Below are 26,547 nucleotides of genomic sequence, written 5' to 3'. Positions count from 1 at the left end.
TGGGCACATCGCTATCTGCTTCTGTTCAGTGATCATGAAGTCCAAAATTTTCTTGACATCATCATGAAGAACGTCATGAGTTTGACTCCTGTGACGAGAATATAGTAGGTGATGTTCTTAAAAAACCATTAAAAATCAGCACACGAATTGTTATCGAAGATTACGGGGCAAAAAATGTCAGGCCGAGCCAAAAGGACGACAGAAAAGAACGAGATCGTATCATCTGAAAAACGTCAAGGTTAGGTCATGTAACCTCTTGACCAAGACGCCGTGTGTTCTACAAGGACTTGTTATTGTCCAAAGCGGTCAGTAAGAGCATGCAATGCGAGTCATTTTCCGCGCACATTAGTGTTCACAAATCAGCGATTACCACCTTCGGGAGATCACTGATTAAGCACCGTTGTGGTCATCTTCAACGCGGTTTCTTCGCAAGTTACGGGAGCCCCTAGACTGGTACATTGTTCAGCATGATTGTATATGTAGTGGCATACCACGTCTGACGCTAGTGTCTGTCCAATAACATTTCTCGTTTAATGTCCCGAGCGCGCTGGAAGCTGTCCTCAAGTGGCAAGGGGATGGCCACAAAATGGCGCAGCTTGCTCGGAGGTAAGTTGTCTCCAGCTCAACAGCCAGAGGTGGTTAGCTCAATTTTGAGGTAACGTTGTTTCCGCGTTGAGTTGAAACGTGAGGCTGTAGCTGTTAACGATTCATTTCCGGTTTCATTCCTTTGCCACTTTATAATTGGGTCCTGCCGCCTTTTACGTCAGTGTTGATAATTAGTAAGCAATGCCGGCGCTGATCATGGGCGGCGCTGACCAATAGCTGAATGGCAGGCGCAATGCAACTGGAAGAGAATCCTCAAAGAATATGACCCCCCGAACAGCTCTCAGCGGACTTCAGTGTTAAGCAACACAATGCGCGTCCGTGGCGTCGCGTGTTAGTACCCAAGTAAAAAGCGTAGTGGCTGTTCAGTTTGTCCAGGCTGTCTAGATTGGGTGGAAAGCCGACCACCACTTCGGCGCCCGCCAAGGAATCCCTTGGTGGCCGGACCCACCGCGAGGCGTTCGCTGCCAAGCAGCTTATGACAGCACGGGTCAGCTGCTCCACGCCATTTTGGGTCTCCTTACTGCGCACCAAAAGTGGAAGAGAAAATAATGCAAACAACTCATTGTCGAGCACTGCACGCAGGTTAACGCTATAAACAATTACGCAATAAATATAAAGGAAAGAAATTCTGCTGACACTGCAAACTTCTGTATGGCCACGCATTTTACTTTCGCTGACATTGTTTTTTGGATTATAGCTGTTATAAAAGTTGATGGGTGGATGTTATGGTAACGCATGAGAGAATTGAGGTGAAGCTGTTTTCGGCTACAGGCGGCGTTAGCCTCGCTCTTGTATACATAGCGCTACACAGACGAAGATAACACAGAATACATAGGAGAGGCGTTAACCTGCCACGATCAACCCTGTGATCACCTGTGTCAACCTCATCGCATCAACCACTAGTGAATCCAGAGTACTTTCGTTAGCGCCTGGCCTGTCTACTCTCTGTCGCCTTCGTCTGTCTAACGCTAAGTATACAAGAACTTCGAACCAACTAGCCCAAACCAAGCTTCTGTTAGCCTTGCGTTACATGTGCCGGCAATCGCTCCACCTTAGCTACACATTACAAATAATAGAGACATTTAGGATAGGGTGGCCCTATCGGTTAGGAACATAGGGAAATAGTGGGGCGCCATTGCGCAGGCGCAAGACAATAAAGTCCTTCCGGTTATTGCCCTGCGCATGAGCACTCCCCTCCCCTATTCCCCTATGCCCTAAACCGATAGGGTTGCCCTGTTCTAAAAGTCCCTAATCGAAGAGAAGAGTTTGGAGCACGCCGTTTGACCTAGCCAAGCACATAAGCACCCATGAAGCACCTCGCTGCCTTCCAGTATGCTCACTGCAATGACAGCGTACAACATGAGTGCAGGCAGCTACCGGCTGCTGCCATTCATGTGCAGCTGGTATTCATGGGCATTCACGTACGAAGTAGACTGCCCAACTCCGGGGCTCGGTGATATACGCTAGCAACGGAGGTTCGACAGCCAGTTAGTGTTGTTAGCAGTGATGCATTAGTACCAGTTACCAACTAGTACTATGACGCACAACTGCTTTCGCACTCACAGCACGTATGTGGTCTTAAGTGTCCTCCATATTTTTTTTTTTTTTACATGGAAAAGTTGCTACCAAGCTCGTCCGCGATGGCTTTTGGTACACAGTCCCCAGCCACAGCTGGCATGACGTCAGAGCCAAGCGCGGTTAAGTCAGAGTCAATTCGGAGCAGCGAACTTTGGAGGTAAGCTGCAATAAAGACCGACAACAATTTGGAACATCGTGGACGAGACTACACGTTCGTGACAATTGCAGGCCGCTGTAGCAGCGTCTCGCGTAGCCAGCAAAGTGATAAGGCCGCGTGACGGTGGCGATGCGCAAATTACATATAAAACAAACAAAATGGTGTTTCGCGGCAATATCATGCAGCTTGTGATGTCGCCCCACTGGACCGAAAGGTTGGTTGGTTGGTTTGATGGGGTTTAACGTCCCAAAGCAACTCAGGCTATGAGGGACGCCGTAGTGAAGGGCTCCGGACATTTCGACCACCTGGGGTTCTTTAACGTGCACTGACATAGCGCAGTATACGGGCCTCTAGAATTTCGCCTTCATCGAAATTCGGCCGCCGCGGCCGGGATCGAACCCGCGTCTTTCGGGTCAGTAGCCAAGCGCCGTAACCACTGAGCCACGTACCGCGGCGGGGCGGACCGAAAGGTCAAACTAACTAGCAGAAATTATGAGTTAAACTATATGCATCCGCTTCTACCTACTGTAACGCTGGCGTTAATTAAGAAAAAAATGTGGTAGGGTTTTAACTCGGCTAAACCGAGTAGAATTGCGAAAGCATGCGTTCAGCCTGGTTGGGTCACGGTTTTACTTTGCTGGGTCGTCGGCACGTCTGGCGAATTTATTAGATTCAAGCTAAGCTCTGATCGAGGTTAAGCTTATCTAATGTGTTCGCGCCGCAGATGGAAGTTGATGAAGACGACGATGTGCAATGCACGGTGCGCGAGCGTATTGCAACGTAAAACGGGACGTGATCGCCTGCGGCGATAGCATAGTGCAATAAAGAAAAAAAGCAGTGATAGCATAGTGTCCTCGTCCTGTGGCCAGCGAAGCTGATCTCTTCGCGCCGCCGCAGATTGGAAACCTAGTCGTGGCAACATTTATTTTATTTCTGCATGGGCTGTTGCTATGGCATGCTTTTCCAAGGTCACCTTCAAGGACAAGCTTCGCACGAACTCGGTGAGGCCGTTAGACCTCGTGAAGTAGTGCGTTCACGCTAAAATGAGCCTACAACTGCTAAAAAAACTCTATCCTACTACTTAACACGAAATTTACACCGATGAGCTGTCGATGCTAAGCTGTTTGTGTTCCTACCTTAAGCCCAACAATAAATAAGCATAGTGACGAGAAACAAAGCCGTGAATGGCAGCAGGGCAGCTTTTCACTGGAAATTTCTTGTTAAGCAGTTGCACAGCGTCCTTTAGGAGTTTCAGATTCTTTTTTTTTTTAGTTTCGTCTGTTTTTGGTACGGCTGCACCGTTCCCTGATTCCTGGCGTAGTAATCGAAAACTGTCACGTGGCAGCGCTGGCCGACCAAAGCGCTATTCAGGCGTACAGTAGAGTGCGCACTTCTCAGAATGTGCCTTGTGCAATGACTCAGAAGGGGTCGGCACAGAGGAGGTCGTAAAACCAGGGGAGCGTTGAAGGGGCCGCTTTCGTAGAGTAAGAAGGCGTGCGGAACTGGTGGTATACGCTTAATTACGCGGCGATAATTTCCGTGACAATTGTGAAGGTGTCATTGTTGTATATCATACACGAATACGCATGTGCCTTATAATATTCTGCAGCGTTTTATTCCGCCCTTTACTGCTTCCTGCGCTTCCTCCATAATTTCAATGTCTGTAGCGTCAAGCGTATACGTTTCGCGATGGGACGTCTTTAGACGCTTCACTACATTTCCTTGCCCTGATGAGGCACCTCTAATAGGGAATTCTCGGCTTACGTCATGATGTGAGCTGCTAATATGGCTGGCGACTGCTTTCTTATAAAGGGCCGGCCGCGTTGCGAAGATGATGTGGACGGAGAAACGTGTTCGCCTATTTGCCGTGTTGTGTCGATAGATACGGACTGCTCTGTTTTACTGCACGCGCGGAGTCGAGAAGAGGCGCTGCTCTTCCCTTCAGAGACGTCGTGAAGCTAGTTAATAGGTCCTTCAGTTACACAGATAGTCAGAATAATAGCGTCGAGACAGCTGTCAGCAGTTTCCGATGTCGCTACAGGTACGCTCACTACTCGTCCTATTTTTTCGAAGCCTTCTTTTCAATGAGGACTGGTTCGCAGGGCTCACGCAGCGGCTCAGGCCAGTGGGCTGCCGGAATGGGCGGACCAACCAAGGCTCCGGTAATTACCGTTCCTTAAATAAAGTTTTCAGTCTGCTTTTCATTGCTATCGGCAGTAAAGGCGGCAATGAAGGTTGGCTCACCTAAGTAGTAGGGCGGTGGCCGCGAAAGGTGCGGCCATAGCCTGCTTGACCCGCATGATGCACCGCTCATAGAAGGCTGCTATCCCAACCATATGGGCCACAGTGCGCCTCACGTAAGGAATGAGCTCCTGTAGCAGATTCCAACTGGTCCACAGGTACAGGTTACGCAGGCCGAGCCTCCGCCAGACGGCGGCCAGGGCCGAAGGCACCCGCTTGTCGAGGTCCACGGCGGCGTCTCGAGGGTAAGGGGTCTCGGTCGCCACGGCATCGGCGAACGCCTGCGCGCCCAGTCCTTCGATCACCACCTCGTCCGCCTTGGTGGCCATAATGGGTGGGCCCTGAACATGGAATGTCGGTGATGTTCCTCCGTCCATAGATAAGCGATGACGTCTCGCAAGAAACACGTAAATAATCCTGACACCAAATGTGCGCCAATGCCGTAATTGACATGGGAAGAACGAGGTGGGTGGTTATAAGGGAAGGAAAGGCATGCTGATTTCTTACTCTGAGCGCAGCCGGCAGATGCCATTCTACCCTTCCAACCTCCTGTGTAACCCACCGGGATAGGTCTGTACAATCTGTGGTCTGTGTCTCTAAGTCTGTAGGTCTGTGGTTGGTTGGTTTATTGGGGTTTAACGTCCCAAAGCGACTGAGGCTTTGAGAGACGCTCTGTAGGTCTGTGGGTAGGGCAACTAAATATTTCCCTTCCTTTTGAGTGGGTGCCGGGACCGCGCTGCGAGCCCGCATGCAGGGCCATTGGCAGCTAGCATAGGTGTGGTGTATTTGCTGCGGTGGGTTCGAACCCACAAACTTTGGTTGAAACGAGCTCCGTACGCGCTTGGAGAGTTCGGGCAGCACGTAGTTGCGTTTTTTTCCCTGATTTACTTCAGAATTACATATCTAAAATAATCCACCAATTGCTTCCCCTGTTATAATAAACAAAACAAGAAAAAGCTAGCAGCATACCTCAGTATTTTACTTGGTCTCAGAGGCCGTTGGCTACTATCGTAAAAATATCCCAATGAGCACTTCATGTTCCCAATCACTTTTTGTTCATGCCACAGCTAAGGTCTGAGTTCTTGTAGCATTGATACCAGAGGCAGCCAAAGAGGTTCCCTACGCAGGTGCCGCTGTCCGCTTCTGGTCACGCTCCATGGGACACGTGCGATACAACAGAATGTGCCAAGTCACCAACCATTGGTTGGATGCGGCCCTGGTAAACAGTCTAAAGGATAAGCTTACACGTAACAAAATTAGTTTCGAAAGTACAAGTCGAGGCAGCCGCTGCTGTAGCTCAGTTGATGCAGCACCATACGCAACATGCGGAGTTCATAAGCTCCGATCCCGCCGGTGGCATGTGGTTGTCCTTATCTAGTGCGTGCGAAGATTTTAAGTAAGATGCGTGGCTTTCTTTTGCAGCCGTGTGACAGCGCTGTGTTCTGATGAGTACTTACTTCTGTGACAGAATCGGCAGATCCTAGGGTGGAAAAAACAGCGCAAACTAAGACAGAAAACACAGAAAAGAGGGGAGACACTACAAGCGCTGACTCGCAACTAAGGTTTATTAGAAAGAACAGAACACAATATATACAAAAACCTCCCACGACTGCGTACGTCATGACAGATTACGTGCAAAGCGTGCAAGATGATCTAAACAGGAGCATCGCGCGTGTGCACCCGGTTATTTAAGTACCTAAATTCCAATCCTGACAAGGCCACTGAAGGATCACTCACGCACCGTTTGCCGTTTTTTCGGATAAAGAACGCTTCCATCAGCTCCCGGGTCACCTTATCTTGGTGGAAAAAAAGCCCGTCAGTTTTCGGGAAAAGGGGTGTGCATTTGCAAACCCGGCAGTGTGCGGGAAGATTGTCTCGCGAGCCACTGCCGAGTAAGTTGCGGTGCTCAAAGAGCCTTACATTTACACAGCGCCCCGTTTGCCCGATGTACTCTTTACCGCAAGACAGTGGCAACCGGTATACAGCACCCTTTCTGCAAGGAATGAAAGGCGCCACATGTTTTGTTGTACAGGCCTTGCGATTCTTGTGGACACCAGCCGCCAGTTTTTTGTCCACTTGTGGGCAAATTGCAGCGAGCTTCTTAGGAGCCGAGAACACCACCCTAACATCGTACCTCTTTGCCACGCTCTTTAACCCATGGGAAAGCCTGTGAGCGTACGGAATGACAGCTGGCCTACGGCGCTCACTGTCAACACGGCCTCTTCCGTTGGCCCCTGTCTTAACCCACCTCAAAACCTTTTCTCCTGCCCTGGAGATGACGTGGTCGGGAAAACCACTACTTTTCAATTGTAACACTTGCTCTGACACACTTTCCGCAACACGGTGGTGGCACGACCTAGATGTGGCGGCCTTAAGGCACGAAACAGCGATACCGTCCTTGATTAGTTTTGAGTGCCCTGACTCATAACCGAGAAGTGGCTTGCGGTGCGCGGGCGATACATCCAGAATAGGTGTCCCGGAGTAGCTCTCAAAGACATGTCAAGAAAGCGTAGCTCGTTGCCAACAGAAACCTCCGTAGTAAAATTTAGACCACGGCCGAACTGTCTGAACACCCTCAGAACGTCAGCCATTTTCGCTGCAGGGTCAGACCCTTCCACGATGACTAAAAAATCATCCACGTATCTGAAAGTCATCAAGAACAATCCCGCCGAGGCCGCAGCTACCTTCCTATCCATGTCGCTCAGAAAAAATGTTGCTAAGAACAGGTGCAACCCTCGACCCAATGCACACGCCTGCCTTCTGTACAAAAGATGAACCGTTCCATCCGATGACCGTCGAAAATGCACACCCCTTTTCCCGAAAACTGACGGGCTTTTTTTGCACCAAGATAAGGTGACCCGGGAGCTGATGGAAGCGTTCTTTATCCGAAAAAAACGGCAAACGGTGCGTGAGTGATCCTTCAGTGGCCTTGTCAGAATTGGAATTTAGGTACTTAAATAACCGGGTGCACATGCGCGATGCTCCTGTTTAGATCATCTTGCACGCTTTGCACGTAATCTGTTATGACGTACGCAGTCGTGGGTGGTTTTTGTATATATTGTGTTCTGTTCTTTCTAATAAACCTTAGTTGCGAGTCAGCGCTTGTAGTGTCTCCCCTCTTTTCTGTGTTTTCTGTCTTAGTTTGCGCTGTTTTTTCCACCATGAATTCACACCAACTAGCCCAAATGTCTGCTTCCCTATATACAGGCCGTTTTCTTAAAAGATGAAAGACGTGGTAGTAGATGTTTCAGCCTGAATGTTTTCCTTTTACGAACGCTATACGAACTTTCAAGGTGTACGCCGTAAAAAGAATCCTGCATACTACTGCACCATGGGTTCGCACATTGTGCACGTGCCGTACCCCGTGGTGTTCTGGTTGCGTCTCTGCTCCTTTGGCTGCTGTTGCTAGAGCCTCGGTGACGCTGTCGTGCAGGGCTACACATTGTTTGAGCATGTCGTCCGACGCGCCAGCGACGGCAGCCAGAGCTTTGAAGTAGCCTGTCTTGTTGTCTTCGCTCAGCCCCTTGTAGAAGTGCGTCCTTTCGGCCACTGCTGTGTCCAAATGAACCATGATACAGCCTGGTGTGCCTGCACAGTCGCATATCAAGTACGCTGTGTATTAGCTTACTCTGGGCAGTTATGTGTTGGCGTTCGTCATGCAGTCTAGAGTTACTGAGATGATGATAATACGCTTAAACCAGGCGTTGGAGGAGTAGGAGGGTAAATAAGCACCTAGATAAAGGACGGAAGCATGATGAGGCACAGATAGGCATTCCGAGAGGGAAAAAAAAAGATATTTGAGCCTTTTTATCGCGAGTAGACGTGGCTGCAACGGGAAACGACAGCGTAGATCTTGCTGTAGTCCACGCTGACACGCAGTTTCCTACTCTGACATCTCCGAAAGCATTTCTTATCTGAGCAAGTAATCGCTTCGTTCGACTTTCTGCAGCCACACGTTAGAATGCAGGAAATTGGCCTTAGCTAGAAGCGTCTCTTTAAGGCATGTGCTATACTTAGTCACACTTGATGCGATGTTAAAGTAGCTCTAAGCTTTGTCCCGTGAAAAGCACGAGCGGTCGGTTGCTGCAAGGCGTCGGGTCAACCATAGAGCCATCTGTCAGCATACATTGCCCAGCACATACCGACCTATGGCTACGCATGTGTGACAAATGAAACTGACCGCTTAAATAGCCTCCCAAGCTGTTACGCACCCCAATCCATTGGCCAAGTTCACTTGGGTGGCTACTGCCCTCGAAAGACTGCTCGGGCCGCCTCGTTGACACATGGCTAACCAAAATTAAACGGCGCAGAGACAGTGCGGAGAAAGAACGACGCGCTGCAGCGCTAACCATCACAGACTATTGCGCATGGGTGGCAGTCGAACCTCGTTATAATAAAACGGTTTAAACTAAATAATAGATATAACGAAGGAATGACAGTTCCCCTTCGAAGCTCTGTCAAAACGGACTATAACGAGGCTACAACTATAACGAAGCAATCGCCGGCCCCTTAAACTTAAAAGACACAGCGAAAGATCGGTCGTCATGACAAACGCTTTCGCTCTTTTCTTGCGTCTGTTCCGCATATATTTTATCGCTCATGCGCAACAGGTTCTGGTTGTTAGCGCCGCAGTCTGCTCTTCATTCTTCATCTTCTCTTCAAGCTATTCGTTTTTCTGCAGTGGTGACCTCTTGACAGGGACGGCAGGTTGGGACACTCACTGGGAAGGATGCGTATCAGTCCACTTAGCATGTACGTGAAGGCCAGGTGCACGTGCTTGACCAACAGCCCCTCAGCTCTCGTGTCTACGCCCGATGGGGGACCTTTCACGTCTAGATTTTCGGCTTTCATTAAGTTCCTCAGGTCTTCGATGAACTGATCTTCTTTTTGCTCCACCACGTAGCGCTCGTAGCAAAGTTGGGCCATAATCATTGCGTTCTTTCGGGCACCTTCCAGCTTCTGTTCGTCGATCAGCTGCAGTGCTTTCCTGAGAACGCCCTGCACCGGGTATAACGTCAGACAATAAGTATTGATCTGTTCTATAATATCAAAACGTTCAGAACCGAAACATTCGTTATATTCTATCCACCGCATAAGTTAGAGAGATCTATAAAGCGGTGTAGATTTTAGTCAAGGGAGTAGTTACTCATTAGCGTCTACATGAGCGCCGCTGTAGGGCTACAAAGGAAAGTTTGTTAAGCTTCCTTAGAACCTTCGCAGTCGAAAAACTCGCCCTAGGGCTCGAAATCGGCACCGCCTTTCCGGGCTGGTCGCTCTCTACCTAAAGGGTAAGTTACACGGAACATTCAAGTCTGCATGACTGTCACAACTATCGCCCACCAACCGGCTGCCTGGTGCAAGCCGTCGAGGCACAGGGGCCGCTTTACGCTCCCCTGTGGCCTAAAAGCGAACGTTGTGCAACATTTATTTTTTTGAGGTCGGTCAGCCCGTGCGTGGTGCACGTGTGTCGGTGCGTCAGTACTCCAAAGGAACTCAAGGGGTTGCGGGTTTAAAACAAATATTTAATCGCATGCAGGGAAACACAAAAACATGTAAAAACAAACAGAGGAGTAGCCGAAAAACTATACAAAACGCGACAAGCAAGAGAGAACAATACTGAGAACACACAAATCCAACTACAGAGAACAAGAAGGCGTACAGGGCATGAAAAGAAGTAATATACAAAAAGTTAAATAGGAAAAAGAACAGAAAGTCCGACGGACAATTCACATACGGGGGCTGCGGCGATGACTCTGGTTCGGGTGGTTGTGGATGCGACGATGGCTCGACGGCGGCGGGCCTTGTGCGATGGAACGCGTGCCTCGGCGCGGTAACTCGGCCCTCCACGCCCGCAAACACACCACCCAACCTCTTCAACTGCCTATTTCCTCCCGACTGTGCCAACCACCCTCTGCAACCTGGACGGGCCGGCCGCTAGCATACCTCTTCCCTTTCCCTTATCATTGTGGCGCTTTTGTCAACGCGGTGACGACGGGGCAGAGGGGACGCATGAACCCGCTCAGCTCCCTCAGAGCGCCGCGCGGGAGAGCAGGAGGGAACGCAAAAGGTCAGTCTTCCGTGACAGGCGTCGTCGAGTCGGCTATGCCTGCATTCTCCACCTTAAAAAAAACAGCGCGCCTGTACCACCGCTCTAGAACATACCACTCCTGGAATTCCAGTGTCGGCTTCGTTCCCCGATGGCTGAGCCCCGAGAGAATTCCTGACCAGAAACATTCCACTGGTCTGTGACAATGACACGTAACGCGAAACTCTAAACGCAAAATTTTCCACACAATGCCTTGTACTTTTCGTCCAGGCGGGACAGCTGCCGTGGCTCAATTTGTAGAACACCTCACGCAACATCTGAGTTTGGATTCCATTGCTGAGAAGTGTCCACCCGCGGCCCATGACCTAGCCTATGAAGTGAAGTGGCAGAGCCGCCGAACCGGCGCGGTGGGTCTGTTCCCATTCTCTACCTGGCTCACGCGAACACTGTATAGCGCAAAGTAGTACCAACCCTCCAAAGGGAGGTTTTCATGTCCTCCAGAACGCTGTCGGCGCCCTGGTAGCGTCCGCAAGCGTACTCCCGGAAGTTGTAGCACGGCGCCACAAGCGTGTTCAGGTTGCGGCGCAGGTATTCGGCAGCAACGACGCACGACGTTGTGTAACAGACATTGCGTGCCGCCTGCAGGCCGTCAGGTGGCTCACTTGGCTCTGGCTGATCGGGTTGCGGCGGGCTGGGATATGGCCGAACCACGTGTGGCCCTTCTGCTGGCCTCGTTGTGTTGTTCTGCGTGGTGGTATAGAGGTGCAGTGCTTACCCTACGATACCTCGATGTGTAGCTTTGCCTTCTAGGGGGATGACATCTACGTCAATTTGTTTCACGAGCTGAATTTCACGGCTTAACAATAGTATTTCGAAAGGGTGCATCTTCAGTTTTGTGGGCAGCGAGATCGTTCAGTTCAGCTACAGAGAACAGAAATCGTATTTAGGATGGAATTTCAGAAGCTCTGTGTCTATATCAGAGGTGTAAACAATTCTTGTGTGAAAAAAAAAAAAGCCGTCTCCTGACCGAACAGAGTTTGTCAGTTCCCTAAATGGAGGCGCTGACATGAAAGGAGCCCGACAAAACCGTTGAAGTAAACCAGTCGGATGTAACAAACACATTTTACTGGAGCGCCACATTTGAAGTTTGTTCAGGTGTTTCAATAAAAATTAAGGGAAAGGTAGCAAACTATTGGACACCATGACTGCGATTGTGATGCAAGAAAGCGGTATGGATTCAGTTGGCTGCGTGGAGAAATATAATTTTGTTGTGCGCTAACATATGATTGGAGTAGACCTTTGGTATTGTAGTCGGAAAATTAAATACTTTAAGCGTTTTCAACTCGTAGCACAGTGTGTCGCTCGTGAGAACGCTAATCTCCGCAACCATGCAAACTTTTGCGCAGTTCTCTCGAGTTTTTCAGGAGCGCCGGAAATTAAACCGATAAGGTCGCTTGTAATTTTAACTTCCCTTATGTCTAGCAATATTTTCTCGCCGGCTAGTCGGTGCTTCATTGTGTCTTCAAAAAGTGTGTCTAGGGTATACGAGTGCCTTCTGATTTACTTGTATTTCTCGCGGAGTTTTTAAACATTCAAACTGCTCTCGAATGTGTTCATAAAAAAATGGAATGAATTTTTAAAAGGCAGAGGGCGAAAATTCACGTGCTATCGCTGCACATCCTCGCAGAAACACCTGTGTATAGGAAGCAGAATTGAAGCACAAATTGCGCAGGTAACTGAGGGCTTTGCGAGGCTTTTTTAAAGGATATTTTCTACAAACGTATGACTGTACAAATAGTGGAAACAATGCTGCACTGTTGTAGGATCTGCATCAGTGTCCACCGGCCGGACTGCGCTACTGTTTGTAAAACGTCACTCGTTGCGACAGCTCAACGAACATGGTTATCTAGCGTTGCTTATACGGCTGCCTTTAACTGTCTCTCAGATCAAGACGGCATCGTGCTTACATATATCTGTGAGGTTCTAGCGGCGTATCTGCGAAATTGGTGATATTATGCGGGGAGCTGTACATTTGACTCGCACGAGGTTACCAGGAAACCAGTCTATATGGCAGGACGGAATCCCAGAATATGGCATAGCGTAAGAGCTATTGCCTGCAATGTTGTCGGCTTCATCTTAGCCGCTTCGATCCCGGGCTAAACATTTGTCGAAGTAGCCTTGCTTAAACAAAATACCAGTAACAAAAAAAAAAACTAACGAAGTTATCTCAGTTGACATCTACAGAAGCTTTTAAGGGCAATCGGGGGAATGCATTTGTGCACGGGTTGAACCAGGCGTTTCGCACGCATATCTGCAATTTTATTTTTTGCATTTTTCAAATGTTTGGCTGACCTGCGCCCACGAATGCAGCTATACAGAAACACTTTCGAGTCCGCCGATATATGTGAGACAGATACTGCCATTTCCTTTCCTCGAAAACCAATTTACCAATTTACCAACTTAGAAACTCTTCGTGCCGGCTTGCTAGAGAAAAGTGCTATAGCACTCTCTCTAGTTTTCGTATTGCTTTATCTGTCGCAATGACAGAACGCGTTCTCTGGTTAGTTTATTGGTTGGTTGGCTTAATGGGGTTTAGCGTCCCGAAGCAACTCAGGCTATGAGGGACGCCGTAGTTAAGGGCTCCGGAAATTTCGACCACCTGGGGTTCTTTACCGTGCACTGACATCGCACAGCACACGGGCCTCTAGAATTTCGCCTCCATCGAAATTCGGCCGCCGCGGCCGGGCTCGAACCCGCGTCTTTCGGGTCAGTAGCCGAGCGCCGTAACCACTGCGCCACCGTGGCGGGGCCGTTCTCTGATCAGTTATTTTTGAGGAAAGGAAATGCGGCAGTAACTGTCTCAATACTTGGTGGACACCTAAACCGCGCCGTAAGGGAAGGGGGAACGACGGGAGTGAGGGAAGGGAGAGAGAAAGAGATGTCGTAATGAGCACAACTGATCTGACAAGAATGCAGCAAGAAGGGAACAAACTATAAATGTATGGTTTCTGCCTTTTTCCTGACCTACTCATTCAGTCGAAAAAACACCTTTCGGACACATTGATTATGTGGTATTACTTCTGGAGCTGTTCTGAAGATGCCTGCTTCAGCGTATACTCACCTGGGCAGCCACCATCGCGGTGACCAGCGTGACATACACGAAGCCCACCAAGGCTCCCGAGGCGACGCCGGCTAGCCAGATGGCGGTCATGGCTGCCGCGTTGCCCCTGTGCATTTCGGATGACTCCTGCCATACGGTGGGCACTGTTGTGACCGTCCACTGCGACGACCTTCGCCGCCTCGCGTTGTCACCCCACTGCAAAGTGGCAAACCGCACTGCCTACTCAGACACCGGTGCTGACTTCCCCCTTAGTGACTTCAGCGCGGTATTACGGTGGCACACGTATTTTGGGGCATGTACAGGGTGTCTAAAATTATTCAATACAGATTTTTCTTTTAAAAACCCCGATAGGTACTTCGGTGCGGTGTCTGTAGTTTCCTTTTACGCGAAGGGGGACATTACTTGTGAGATAAAAAGCAATGAAAACACGAATCAATGAACTGGGATTTACTGACTGCCTTCTTATTTTCAGTTTTAGGGCGCTAGGTCAAATGGCAAAATTGAAGCCCGTATTTTCTGAAACTGGAAATTTCAGAATCGGCATCATGCTTCGAGATAACGAACTTGAAAATAAAAAACTTTTGAGATCTCTTCGACTTGGCTTTCCTATGTTGCATATTCATAAAACGGCCGTTCCTTGAATCAAATGCAAGCGCAATTTGTTCCTTTTAGGCCTTAGATGGTGATGACGTGATTCCCGTGACGATATCACGTTCAGCGAAGCCATTTTAAAAACATGTAATGCGGGAAAGACAACTTAACGAGCTTCCAAACGCGTATATTCCACGTTCCACATCTGGAAGCACAACGCTGACTGAGAAATTTTATAAACTAGGTTAGCCTTTTAGGTCGAAGGCTTTCCATTTCTGAATATAACCTTGCGTCAAAAACAAAAATTAAAAATTTATGTTTATTTTAGTTAATTACTCGTGGTTTCGTTGCAATCTATTAAGTAAATAATGTCCGCCATGCCATATAATCAACCTACATAGGCCGCACAGGCATATCTTTCATGACTTTCCAAAGAAAAAAATGTGTATTGAGTAATTTGAAACACCCTGTAAATGCTAGCATAGCATCCGCAGCGTGCCGGCCCCCATTTCCTGTCGGTGAGTGTGCCACTAGGTTGTTCGCCTGAAAGCAAAATGCGCCACTAGACACCTGCCTATACCGCTGCTGCTGTGCAAGAGCTGCGATGGCGAGGCGTTCAGTGCAAAAACTAAGACTTCCAGTGAGCGAAGCCCGAATCGTTCAGCTTCAGTATGAAAATTGCTCATAGGTTGCATACAAAGCATAGTTGCAGTGCACTGAGATCGAACGAAAGTCTTAGTTCGTTAAAACAAGCACAGCGCAGTAACAGGCTAACAAAAAACAAAAGGACATGAAAACAGAAAGCACTCTCTTATATTGAGTTAAGCGACGAAAAGACAGGGACAAAAAATTCAGACGGACACCTAATTACATTATGTATTGGCAATACGATACAATAGAGGCTGTTGGTGCCTTTACATCGAGTTTTGCGTCATTCTTTTGTGGTTGTGTGTTGCGGACCCCTGCACGTCTGCCTGCCCACAACCGGGCATCCCTTCGAGTCCTCTAGCTGGTGTGCTTAGATGTCGCCCCGAAGGTGTCTAGAGGTGGCGACACAGACGCAATGCAGAGACATCGAAACTTGTAATTCTCGCTTGCGGTCTGCTGAGGTCACTTCCAGGTTTGGGAAATATGTGACCGACGGTACATCCCCCCCCTCCCCCCCCCCCCCCCCCCTCTAATGAGTCTTCTTATGCTATCGCGCTAAAAAAGCGTCATTTGTGTTTTGAAGGTTCCCAAGCGCTTTCGTAATTTTAGTTTCGGCTCCCATTAGTGGTTCCCGTGTACATGCGCTATATATTATTAAAACACCGGCGCGGCTGACAAGAGAGAGCACAGGCTGATCACGCAGATGCCACATCCTAGGCTGTTCACACATGTCATACGCCTTGGAAAAAAATTCGCAAAAATCGCCCGACGACCCCCTCATAAGCTTCCGTTACTTTTTGTATTGTGTTGTTTGAGCGTCGTTCGAGGATTCCCATTGCATTGATTCAGTTCCTTGTTGCTCAAATTAGAAATGAAAGGGCATTAATACGAAGCGCGCTGTTGTCCTCGTGCGCCTTCTGTCATGCTGTGCAACTCTTGGTGCATCCTCAGTAATCACATGGGCTTAATGATTAGGCAAGGCAACACAAATGACTACTGAAAGAGAAAACGGAATACCTCTGTCGTTGTGACCGGCGACTTGATCATGTCTTCTTCGTCTTCTCTTCTGTTTCTCGAATGTTCCTTCCTCTTCCCTGCTTACCTATCTGCACACGATATACCTCGGGGCCACAGCTGGTGGTTCACCAAGGTGGCTTGTGTAGTGTTAACTGCAGCAACATAACTTCCTTAATTTGTTATTTATTTGAATAGTTAAAAGGCCGAGAAGTGGGCATTACATGAATGACTGAATACATGGCAGTGTTCTCGAAACAACAAAGTTCCCACGAAATGAGATATAACAAGATAAATAAATAAAACAAGATAAGGCAAATAACAAATGCTTCCCTGCTACAATTGCCTCCAAAAGGTAATCGGAGTAAAATGCGAAACAAAAAAGAGAAGAAACAGTACTAATAATGAAGCTGATTATCTCGAATGACACCAAAGCAAAATAAAATGACCACGCACTGCATAAGAATGCTGAGCAGAATAAAATCAAATATATCCGCAGAAGTAATATATATATATATATATATATATATATATATATATATATATATATATATATATATATATATATATATATATATATATATATATATATATATATATATATTCGTACTAGTATGTCTAGACTAAAGCTGAAAATTCAGATTCAGATAGCAACAAAGAATAAAAATGCAAATCATATAGAAAGCTAATTACAACCAGGAATTATTGACATGTATGCTAGCTTATCGGCTGACATGAGGAACAATGTCGAGCAGTTAACACGTATTAGTAATTAGTGCACTGCACGGGCTCGGGCCGGCCCGAAAGCCCGGGCCCGGCACGGCCCGCGGGCCGGGCCGAGACATGATCTGTTTAGCCGGGCCTGGGCCGGTCCCGGGCCTGAAGTTGCGGGCCCGGGCCGGGCTTAAAGCTGCGGACCCGAGTAGGGCTTGGGTCCATACAGAAACGGCTGGTGTCCGACTATTCATTCACTATTGCAAAGCGAAGTACACAACTGCGGCACTGGAGCAGCGACACGGATGAGCTATGGGTTATAGTACACGCTGAGATAAAAACTATGGTTTTTTCATTGATTATTTATTTCCTTATTTCCACGCCGGGGTGGCTTAGTGGTCAAGGCGCTTTTACTGAGCCGGGGAACCAGAGTCTGCTCCTAGCCTCGGCGGCCGCATTTCTATTTAGCCGGCAAGCATGACAGCCATGTACTATCAGCGTCAAATGAAATGCGAACAAAACACCTGAAACGCGAGCACAAAAAATCAAGCATATCAGAGGCTGGAGGTGAAATACAGGCGTGGGCTATTAACATTTCAGAAGAGCGGTCTTTTAGGCTTCGATGGGAAAATCAACTGCTCATGTATTTTGCCTCCCTAGTATAATATCTGCGATTTGTGCTGTTCGCGTTTCAGTTGGCTTGTTCGCGTTTCAATTGACGCTGACAGTACTTTGTAGTATCATTGCACGTTCAAGAAACCTATGTGGTCCAAATGATCCGGAGCCCTCTGCTTCGGTGTCTCTCACAGCCTGACTTCCCTTGGGCCCTTAGGCCCCAAAAACATAGCTTTTATTTTATACCTATATTTTTCTCATGTGAGAAAATTCACAAACTAAAGCGCGTTTGGTTTTCTTTTTGATCAGCTGACCGGAACTTCTCGTAAATGAAATAGCCACAAAAGCTCGCGAGAGTTTGTAAATCTCATCTCATAACCACATCTATCCCTCCTTGCTTCTTCAGCCTGGTTGTCATGACAAGTGTTTTACGCTGTAAATTATCACGTGGTTCGTGCGTTATCTTCTGCTCCACCAGTAAGAGTAAGATTCAACCGGTCTTAATTGGCCATTGATCGTTCGTCATCCCAAAACATACCCATACCCTATTAGAAATGCATTCGCGAAGAACATATTAGTTTAGGACGCTTATAGTCTACAAAACACACACCGTGAAATACTCAAGCCTTTTAGCTTCTCGTTTCTCCTGAAAGGCAACGAGTTCGGCTATGAGTTCAACCTGTAAGATCGCTTTCACTAAACAAATGTCATCCCACTGCGTGCTAGGCAGCTTTAATGTTTATACTTCCTGGCGGCAAAATATAAGATTATAATCATGGGGGAATGCAAATCAGTCTATTACGCGCGTATGCACACCTTTTTATTTGGCTCTCGGAACTTCAGAATTTATCTTTGCGCACCTACACGATTTCACTGTCCAAAAGACGGGCCTGGCGAGCACTACTCTTAATCACTTCCTTCTGGGTTAAAAAGAACCAACTTTCTGCAAGCCAAACTGTGGTTTCAGAACATTTGTCGGCCAGTTTCTTATCGGTCTAGTAGCAGTCTACTTGCTCAGAGTGAGCAGTGTAACTCAAGCTTTACTGTGAAACGGGCCGGGCCGGACCCGGGCTGGGCTTCACTCCGGGATTCACGGGCCGTGCCGGACTCGCTAGAGAAACAATTTAGCGGGCCTGGGCAGGGCCCGGGCTTGAAGCCGCGGGCCTGGGCCGGGCTCGGGCTCCAGGTATCGGGCCCGGGCAGGGCTTGGGCCTCAGATTGAGGCCCGTGCAGTGCTCTATTACTAACAATATACAAAACTGTACGATAATGGTCAACAGACACAGGTTAACAGACCGCTGCCATCAGTTTTTCTTTGAGCAGTTGTAAGGTTGTGATATGAGCTGTAACTTGGTAGAGGTTACTGCTCACAACTTCTGCCACAATCCATGGACGTTCGACACAACCAGCGTAAATTTTACGACCCGCTACAAGTTCTACGTCCATCGTGTGAGATTGGTCTTGACAGCGAAAACAGCAAATGATACAAACGCATGCCATATACAAGTTTGAGCTGGTGTAGGCACGACAAAGATCATAGCTTCTCCTAGAAGACAGTTACTGCAAGTCAGAACTCCAAAGCGGCGCGGAGTTGCAGCCAAAAGTAACCTTGAACATTTTCGTTTGCGCCTGCAGGCGGCACCTGGACATACGTCTTGGTTCCGGACAGGTACCTGAGGAGGGGACACATCTCGGACTCCTCAATGTGTTCTGTGAGGATAAACACCATCTGGTTTTCGCGGTCGGACTCGAACAGACGGTGTTTCGCCAACGACAGCTCGAACATGCACCAGCGGCTCGCGCAGAACTGGCGGCTCAGCACGAACAAGGACTTGCGACTTTGCGCGATACCGCGAAGGATGTTCTCAACGATCGGTAGGCCCGGAATGAAGTCCCGTTCCCCAACGCACAGTCGGAACTGGAGGGCCGTCGATTCCAGCGTGGGTATGATGTACTCGCGAACCCAGACCGCGTCCGAGTGGTGGTACGACACGAAGACATCCCAGAGGTAGCGGTCGACGGTCTTGATCCGGCGGTACCCCTTCACCTTGACTCGAAGGAAAAGCAAGAAGTAGCGGATGTACCACCTGTTGGTATACACCGAGTACCCGCCGAACGTCCCAGCGAGGAAGACTAGAAGTGTGGGTACGCCTACCAAGGCGTAGTAGTCCGGTGGCTTGCACTCCTCGACGTCAGGAGCAGCGTCCATGACGTGCAAGTTCGCCAGCGGCCCCTCGTTGCCGGCGCAGAAGGCGCACGTCTTTCCTTCAGCGCGGGCAAAGAGGCGCTCTACGTTCTTGATGTGGCAATCGGTGCAGTCCCAAGGGTTGTGGCAGATACTGGCCTTCGACACGTTGGCCACGTCGGTGTACATCACGTCGCCCAGGACGCGAATCTTGTTGCTGTCCAGATTCAGGATTTCTAGGTGAGCTATGCGGGAAAAGACGGGCGTCGACCAGTTGGAGATGAGGTTGGCTTCGAGATCGAGCGTACTCACAGTGAGTTCGATGAAAATCTCTGGAAACAAGGCGTCAATCATGTTTTCACTCAAATATAAAGCGTTCAGCGTCGTAAGAGGAGCAAATACAGGTGTGGCGTCGTAAAAGTTGAGCTTATTTTTTGATAGTTTGAGGACTTTCAAGTTATAAAGTTTCTTGAACGCTTCCCTTGGTATTGCTGTTAGTGCATTGTTGGCCATCTGTAGCTCTTCGAGTTGCGATAGGCACGCAAAAGGGGAGCCGTACATCGCTCTCAGTGAGCACTTCTCCAGGTTGAGGTATCGCAGGTTAGGAAAATTGCAGAAATCCTCGTCGTGGAGAAGATGCACCGCCGTTCCTTCCAAAGACAAACGTTCGACGTTACTGGCTGTCAGGGGCACCGGTGAAACCGAAAACGATTCGTTAGCACCGAGAACGGTGCGTTTAATACTTAAACGTTCAAGAGCACGCATTTCAAAAATGCTTTCGGGAATGTATTTGAGTTTGGAGTTTAGGAGCGTCAAGATTTTGACGCCGTTTTGCATTTTTTTCGTGGAGTCGCGAATAAGTGCCGTCAAAGTCGTTTCGTCGGAATCGCTCAGTTGCAGTTCACCTTTCATGAGTGCTTCTCGTTTTACCATCTTTCTGGCTGAGTAGCCGCAGAATAAAAATCGCGAGGTCTTCACGGGGCTTATCAGGTTTCTCAATTTGCCCGGAATGGCTTCAGTCATGTTTAAAGAGAAGCCATGGTCAGCATGGCTTATGTTCGATGCATTGCGCCATCGAATTTCAAGTAGGATGCTGCACCAGTTGTATGGTTCTCTGCAATTTTTATTGTTTTCTTTCTCCTCGGTTGTGGCATTTACTTCATTGAATGGTGCAAGAAACAATTTCATAAAGCAATTTGAGTCTTGCACACTGGTTGCGCAGTCCGTAACCTCAGTACCGACGGGTTCACCGTGCCGAAGAATTTGGGCAATGCTAGTAGTATCAAAAGTCGAGCTCGTGGACGTTTTGTTGAGTAAGTTCTCGAAGCGACACTGGGAACTGAAATTACGCAACGACAGACAGACACTTGGGCGATGCACGGAACCCGCGTCCACGGGGCTCTTAGGCCAGAATGTTGCCGCTGCTGCCATGGCACTTTTTGAGGCATTGCGCACAGACCGAGGCTCGGTGGTCAGGACGCAACCAACGTGTTCTTTTCCGTAGCTCCTCTGGTCTACGTTGTAGCTTTTCTGGAATGAAGCTAGGTCTTCTTCGCTTTGGGTGACCTCGCACACTCCTTCAATATATGCTGTAATCAGGGACAGCCGTAGAATTCCAAGAAATGCTTCTTTCTTCATGTTCTGCGGCAAAAAAAAAAAGGAGGTGGCATCACTGGAGCGCGTGTGGACACCCTTCTGATAGGTGAACTTGCAAGCGCATGGTACGAGGCAAGCAAGAGCGATAGGTTGGCCAAGCTTTTTGTAGCCCTCCTGAGCAAGATAAGCACTTTATCTGTGTTGTGAAAGCCTCGAAAGTAGTTTGTGAGTGATTCATGCAGCACTTGTTTTCGATGGAATTGACAGCAGAGCGGCAACCTGACATTTCAAAACGTGCGCAAGCTTACGGTGAGCTTTTGTGTAAGTGGCTGTTCTACTAAGGAGGAAAAGTGCACGGGCCTGTCGGCTCCGTGTCGCTGCCTTTTGAGGATACAAGAGTTCTGAAATAATCAGGACGTGAGAGAAAGAAATAGAACAGACGCCCACCGCAGTAACCTGCGCCAAAGCGAGGACAACGGCTGTGACAAAAGCCAGATACCACTATGTCCTATGAATACCGTTCACTTCTCAGGTTGGTTTATTGGTTTATTGGGCTTTAATGTCCCAAAGCAACTCAGGCTATGAGGGACGTCGTAGTGAAGGGCTCCGGAAGTTTCGACCACCTGGGGTTCTTTAACGTGCACTGACATCGCACAGCACACGGGCCTCTAGAATTTCGCCTTCATCGAAATTCAGCCGCCGCGGCCGGGATCGACCTCGCGTCTTTCGGGTCAGCAGCCGAGCGCCGTAACCACTGAGCCGCCGCGGCGGGGCAAGTTCACTTCTCAGTCGTTCCTGTGATATATGTGCGTTATAGATTAAATGTAGGCCAAAATGTGTGCGTGTTGTCTCTTACTGGTACATGATAACATTGCATCGTTGTATTTTTAATGCTTGAGCATTAGATGGGCCATTTCCGTAATTCTAGATGTGGAGGGAGGGGGAGAAGCGAGAAAAGTGGAGGGAAGCAGGTGAAAAAGGACCAGGCAAGTGGGGAGGATGAAGGATAAAGACACGTGATGCGTGATCACGACAAGCATGTCTGTGACATGACGCCACGAAGCCGTAAGTGGTGACCGGAAATGACGTCACCGAACCGGAATAAAAAGTGCGTGGCGACCTATGCTGCAGTCAACGGCGATAGAGGAGGAGGAGGAGAAAGAACATTTATTTCCGCCGAATATGGCGCGGCAGCCACCTCCGGGTCCGCACGCAGGCGTCCGGGGAGGCAGTCTGTCGCACCCCGGCCGGAGGACATCCGATCCCGTCTAGGAGAAGAGGTTTTCAGCCTCGGCCGCCAGGCGGACGGCGAAGCGCTGAGTTTTTTCGTCGGAGCTTCTCAGCGGGGTCTCCCATTCATCGCTAGTTTTAATCGCGTTGCGCCCTGGGGCACGAACGCATCTCCAAATTATGTGATCTAATGTTGCCACGTGGCCACAAAATTTACGCCGGGACCGAAATTTGTTAACGGCGATAGAGAATAAAGAATAGATGCCCATGAATGACTACGTCAGGCCAGCGTTATACAAGGCAAGAGAACTATCACACAGCACAACATGCGCTTAAGTAGTGAGCGCCAGACATGCACGACAATTCTACTCTTCCCTATCGCATGCTTTCGTACTGAGTGCACAAAAATTCGAGCAGTCAGCTAGAATTCCTAGCCATTGTATCAACAAAATTTCAAAGGAAAACTTCACTAGGACCACCAAGTAGCTGCGGTTAAGCTGCTGAACCAAATTTGTACCAAAATAAACAATGCACACTTCGAGTGAAGTCAACGGCAACCTCCTTGCTCTTCAACTTGTTATGTCTCTAGCTGATGACCCATTGCTCTCCGAACCATTCTTTCTTTAGCACTGCATCTTATTTGATTTGTACTTCTGGTCTCATATAATATCAAACGCACGAAACGCTGCTTCTTTGCAGGTGCCTTTATAGAAAGACGCTGGCAAGCTTTACAGTCGATAGGTAGGCTTGAAAACTACAAAGATATGACAGTGGTCGCAACAAAAGGGGTCTGTCAGCCTTAGTAATCAAAATTTATTTGCCTCGGGTCTAGCGGCTCGACTTAGTTTTGTCGCCATCAGATACAGGCTTGCGGTCGTAACGAGACACCGCCAAACGTCTTGAAACGTCCAAGATAACGTTCTGAAATGGCACCGCGCCTGCGCAGTAGCAACCGCGACAGCTACCATAAAAACGCCAAAGTCGACGTGACACAACAGTTCATCAGTAACGTTGCTAGCATAGAGCGTAGAGCGTAGAAAGCATAGAGCGAATGCTTTCGGAAAGGTGGCCGCAAACGCGCTGCGCGCCAATATGCTCAAGTCATTTCTCACGCCATAAAGCATCGCTGTAACCCTGCCAGAATCAGCCCACAGTTGTCAACCACTCGTGAGTGGCAGCAACCAAATGCAACAATGATATGCAGCTCCCACAATCTGCTCTAACATAAGTGTAACCACCCTTAATTGATTCTTTGTGGTTCATGAACCTGAACAATATGACTCAGCGAATTGCGCTAATTGCGAGGTAGAAGCCGTACATCAGCAAAAAAAAAAAACTGCACTAATCGATGTTCAGTGAAGGGGGGGGGGGGGGGGATATGGCAGAATTTTCCTCGTTGATGCATCACTACGGCACGAAATGGTTCGGCAAGATTACTGTATCGTTGGTAGTCCCTACAGAACCGATGATTACTGCTGCCAGAAAAGCCCTCAGAACAAAATAAAGTTTTTCCCTCCTCCGGCAGAACAATTAAATGCGCTTTTGCGCGTAAGCTTTGCGAGAAAAGTGTTACCTTGAGATGGTATTCTGCATTAAAGCTGCAGACAACAACGACGGAGCAATCTGTGGCAACTCTGCCGCGATGACCAGATCTATTTGATACGGCGAGCTCAGCTGACGGCAGCATCCAACGGAGCCCTGGAATAGGGGCAACCGACCGTTGCGGATGGACTCATCTGACCACATAAAAGCACTTGTGCTAGAGCTAAATAAAGTTATCCTATGCTGTCCTATCCTATCTCGCACTATGCGAGGAGATTTTTTTTAATATGAAAGTTATTGACTGTGAGGCTGCCCCGGAAGTGAAACTCAAAGAAAAGAGATCTAAATAGTTCGAGATATTATACAACGATGTATACGTTGATGTATGCGCATTCACACATAGTGTGAATGACAACAAGTTTAATTACGAAAACTATTGGCTGTGAGGCCGTTATTGAAGTGGAAATCCAGAAAGAAAGATGATATAAACATTTGAAGATATTATGCAATGATGTAAACGTTGACACATAATATAAATGACACCAAGTTTATTATGAGCACACCATGAATGTGTCAACTGTTCATTACATCCCAAAAACTTCTCCGTATTTGTATCAGTTGATTTGGTGTGCTCGTCTTCTGAGGCACCTTAAAAGGAGGTTTTGGAACCGATTTATTTTAACTGCACCAGGATTTTTACTGTTGAGAAAGTGCTATTTTGCGCACTTACTCGTTTCGAGGGACAAGGGGGGGGGGGGGGGGGGCGACAATTTCAAGCACGCCCTAGGAAAATCAATGCGCACTTGAACTTCATATTCAATGGAATATCCCGCATTTGCACCACTCACCTTTTCTCGCAGTACGATTTTATGCGATAATTTCCCGTGAACTCGTTGCCGCTGTGTGTACCACGGCTCGTCGTTTCACTTGCAGTTCAGACAAAAGCCTTGAACCCACCGTCCAGGTGCCAGCGATGTTCCTTCGCCCCAATTTCTTTGCGGCGAAGAGAGCTAGAACAAACTCCTCAGAAAAAGCAAGGCCTTATTGACCACCCCGTGAAAATTCCACCGGAGATTTCGCCGGAGAGCTCATCCACAAGTAATGCGCCCTATCTTGCCAGGCGCTAGCGTTTTAAGAACGCTGCTTTGACATTTTCAGCTCGGGCTCATCGCAAGTATCCTTTAGGTACGAAAGCGCACACGGGACTCCCTCAAGCAAGATCGCATTATCGCGATAGCATATCCTTGTCAGGCGGCCTTTCGGCTCACTGGAGAGAGAGATAACACAGTTCGCGCTTACATCCCCTGTGCTCTTCGGGGCTCGCTGTACGGGGAAGAAACGGCGTAGACGTCTTAGCGGATCGCAATCGAACGTTATCGCTTCCACTGCTGCTCAGAAATAGAAATTGAGCGGCAATTACCGAAATTGTAGTGCGGAAAATCAGATCTAGCTGACACTCCATGATGATTGCTCACTGAATGATGCAGCTCGTGAACTGCTCTTCCCTCGTTCCCGTGGTCGCACATCGGTTGCATGGATGCAAAATGGCTATGAACAAACCATGCCTTTCCTGGGTGCCTTCCCGCGGTTTGCTGGGGAAGTTAGCGCAAGGCTCAAGACACGGCCTACGTGCACAAGGCGGATGCATATGATCGCGACCTTGTCTTCTTGTAGTCGCCACTTTGCCCGAAGGGGGTGAGGGGGAGAAGGATTGTTTATAGTCAGGTACATCTTTAGTTTCTAGTGATGCTCCACCTGTATTAGCACCGCCGCACAGAATTCTGCAAGTCTTGGCAGAAAAGGAGTCCATTGTTAAAGGAACACAGGCGACAAATTCGAGTTGGCCCGTATCGTGTACCGCGTTCTCTTCAGAAAGAAACGAATCTCACCGTAAAAAGGGCTTTCATAAGCTATTAAAAAATAAACAAAAACGAAATACAGGTGACGCCATCAATGACTGATTTCGCAAATAAACTGCGTGCATTTTCATGTTTTTTTTTTTTTTGCGCGGATCCCGGACGCTAGTGTACATGATCATTGCCTTCAAACGGTTATCACGGAGTCCTTTTCGACGTAGGCGTCACGAGTTTGAAAGGAGTGGCGGGAAAATCAGTTTTATACTGATAATAATCATTTGAATACGTCGCCGTCAGCGTCCCTTTAAAGATTTTCTTGTAACCTAAACAAGGAGCTAATCATAGGACGAAATTATGAGCTCTAAAATTGTTATGCCTCTCGCTTGTTTGATGTAGCCGAATATTAAAAAGCTGATTTCGCTTACTCTTGCGATTGGTCAGCGGAGTTATGTAGGACGCCGCGGACCATGCTCCACGGTTATCAACTGCTGTTCTTTTAAAAGTTGCATCCTACTACAGGAGCTTTTTACATGTTGTTGTCGTTGTTATCCTCATACAATGGCTCTGGCTTCGAATGAAGTTTTTCTTCCTGTCCCTATTCTACACTGATCACTTCGTCGGCAAAAACACACCATCGTTTTGTGCCGAAATATCGGCAGCCACTTCTGTCATGGGCTGCTTTATTTTTTACACCACTGAAATGATCCAGACAACGCAATACGCATCACAGCTAATCCTGAACAATTGCTGTTTCAATACGCGTAAAAAAAAAAAAAAAACAAGTCCGCGTTCCGAAGAGAGGTACTT

General features: G+C 48.2%; 1 protein-coding gene across 1 annotated transcript; it reads right to left on the bottom strand.

Annotated features, from left to right (window-relative positions):
• Positions 1–18,429: 18,429 nt before the first annotated feature.
• On the bottom strand, positions 18,430–25,098 carry LOC149340712 (uncharacterized). The gene is made up of 2 exons (XM_089551336.1): positions 24,733–25,098; positions 18,430–21,157 (listed from the first exon to the last, which is right to left on the bottom strand). Exon 2 carries the CDS (start codon positions 21,152–21,154, stop codon positions 18,899–18,901), a length of 2,256 nt encoding a protein of 751 aa, XP_089407462.1. The 5' UTR covers positions 21,155–21,157; positions 24,733–25,098; the 3' UTR covers positions 18,430–18,898.
• Between the last annotated feature and the right edge of the window lie 1,449 nt (positions 25,099–26,547).

Source organism: Amblyomma mixtum, chromosome 6 (genome assembly GCF_055824585.1).
Source record: "Amblyomma mixtum isolate Tamu chromosome 6, ASM5582458v1, whole genome shotgun sequence".
Taxonomy (NCBI): Eukaryota; Metazoa; Arthropoda; class Arachnida; order Ixodida; family Ixodidae; genus Amblyomma; species Amblyomma mixtum.
The sequence above is the reverse complement of the archived record's forward strand: the minus strand, read 5'-3'. Positions and strand labels throughout refer to the sequence as shown.